This window comes from Topomyia yanbarensis, chromosome 3 (genome assembly GCF_030247195.1).
Source record: "Topomyia yanbarensis strain Yona2022 chromosome 3, ASM3024719v1, whole genome shotgun sequence".
Lineage (NCBI taxonomy): Eukaryota > Metazoa > Arthropoda > Insecta > Diptera > Culicidae > Topomyia > Topomyia yanbarensis.
The window spans coordinates 161,160,719-161,162,961 of record NC_080672.1 but is presented as its reverse complement, the minus strand read 5'-3'; the positions used below and the strand labels follow the sequence as shown (position 1 = coordinate 161,162,961).

Below are 2,243 nucleotides of genomic sequence, written 5' to 3'. Positions count from 1 at the left end.
CATCTATGCCGATGTCGTTTATTGTTCGCAGTAGATTGCAAAAGCGGCAATTGCAGTAGCTTGTCAAATAAATCAAAACCTAGGAAAGCAGTCATAAAGCTTGATTGGCTAGCGGAAATTGTGGGAGATTATGATGAATTCACACCGACTTAGGGATTTTAATGTTGTTTTGTTAACTGCTGATATCATTGAAATTATCCCGATAAGATATTCCACAATCAGTCGACATGATTAAAGGCTATAAAAGACATTGTTCGAAGCCACGCGGTCACAGTTTAAATACGTTATTCTGAAACTAATAGTTTGATTTAATAGCAATAAAATACGTGTGTGAAAAAAATTGAAATGCGAGCAGTGTTCGTCATCCTTGTCGGCGTAGTAACGCTGGCTAGCTCTAGTCCTATCTGGAATCCAGACAAGTGCCCCTTGAGTGATAATCCAAACAAGCCGACTCATCTTGCGCACGAAACCGATTGCTGTTTGTTTTACACGTGTAACTTTGGATGGGCTCACCTACAGTCATGTCCACCGAATCAACATTTTCATGTTGGATTGCAACGATGTGAACATCCGTTTACGGTTGGATGCCATTTACCAGTATCATCATGTACAGGTGCTATACCTACTCCACCACCCACCCCAGCACCTACTCCAGTACCAACTCCGGCACCTACCCCAGCACCTACCCCGGCACCTACTCCTGCACCTACTCCAGTAACTACTCCCGTGACTAGCCCAGCTACAACTCCAACCACACATTGGACCACAGTTCCGACAGCACCAACTCCGTCTTCCACAGTACCTTCAATAACAACCACGGAATTAATACCTACGGCACCCACCCCAGGACCAATAGTCCCTTCCGCACCAACACCGGGAACTGGAACGACGACTACGACGAATGCGGTTCCGACTGTTGAAACCGTAACTCCTCCAACGGCCGAAACCATGATGGAGTTCGAATAATTAAATTAGCTCATTGGAATTCGAGATGTACTTTCAACTCGGATCATTATTGCAAGTTATATCAATAAACAACAGCATACCTAACTTGAGCAATATTGATAGTGTTCCAAGTTGAAATATGTCATCTTCCTCATAGTTAAATCCACACAAATACTAAATCGTAAAAAAATGTGCCGCAAACCTCTGTTACTTGTATCAGCAAATTCATCAAACTTATTTATTAGTACCCTATCAAACGATAAGATATTGTATATGTTATCGAGATAATTTATTGTACTCAACCGCGTCATATCACTGACTGTTGGACATTAAATAAATTTCAACAATACTAGTTGAACATTGTCTGGATTAACGATTGCTAATTTCGCAGCTTATCATGAGCGAATTTTAACAACCACCATACCGAACGCAACCTGTTTTTACAAAGTTGTCCTTAATTATACGAAACCGAGTCGAGAAGGAAACCCTAGAAAAGTAGCGCATTACTCAAGTTGATGACACACATACTGTAATACACAAAAATTGGTAAGATCGGGACCTCTAGGATATTTATGTTTCATAGACCAGGTAATGCATATTTTCGTCAATATTCACACCTAAAACAGCATCGAATAAACAAAAACAATAGCATAGAAAAAGTAGAAGAAAAACACAAAAGAAAAAGAAAGAAAAGTATCGCTCTGATTGTTTGCATGGAATATAAAAAGTACAGTTTCACCCGTCGCATTTTTAAAAATTACAGTTCCACTCGCCGATTTTTTTTCCTGTTGCACCATATTAGTACACACCAAAATTTGGCTGTCGATTTCAGCAACATTTCAACATTTTACTGCATTTCCATCAGCTGAAAGTTTCAGCAATAGAAGATGCTGAAGGATCGGCAATTTGACAGATTTGCTTTGCTGAAAATTCAGTAATTCAAATTGTCAATTTAACAGCGCAATTACCGGATTTACAACAATCCAGCCCAGAATATTGAGAGTTTGGCAATTGCGCTGGCAATTTGACAATTGAAATTACTGAATTTTCAACAAAACGAATCTGTCAAACAGGTTCAATTCACATTGCTGATTTTTCGCCATCTTATATTGCTGAAACTTTCAGCTGAAGAAAGTTCAGTAAACTTTTGCTGGCATTCGGCGAAAAAAATTTAGTATGTATGAATGTATCAAAACACGTGAAATTGATATGCGGACAAACTAAACGATCACTCATTATATTGAATGATTAATACAATGTATCTGTAACTGATATTGACTGTTCGCTAGCTGATAAGT

The 2,243-nt window shown here is 38.9% G+C and overlaps 1 protein-coding gene across 1 annotated transcript; it reads left to right on the top strand.

The window, feature by feature from the left end:
• Positions 1-284: 284 nt before the first annotated feature.
• On the top strand, positions 285-1,433 carry LOC131693290 (platelet glycoprotein Ib alpha chain-like). Its single transcript, XM_058980999.1, has one exon. It carries the CDS (start codon positions 346-348, stop codon positions 964-966), a length of 621 nt encoding a protein of 206 aa, XP_058836982.1. The 5' UTR covers positions 285-345; the 3' UTR covers positions 967-1,433.
• Positions 1,434-2,243: the final 810 nt, after the last annotated feature.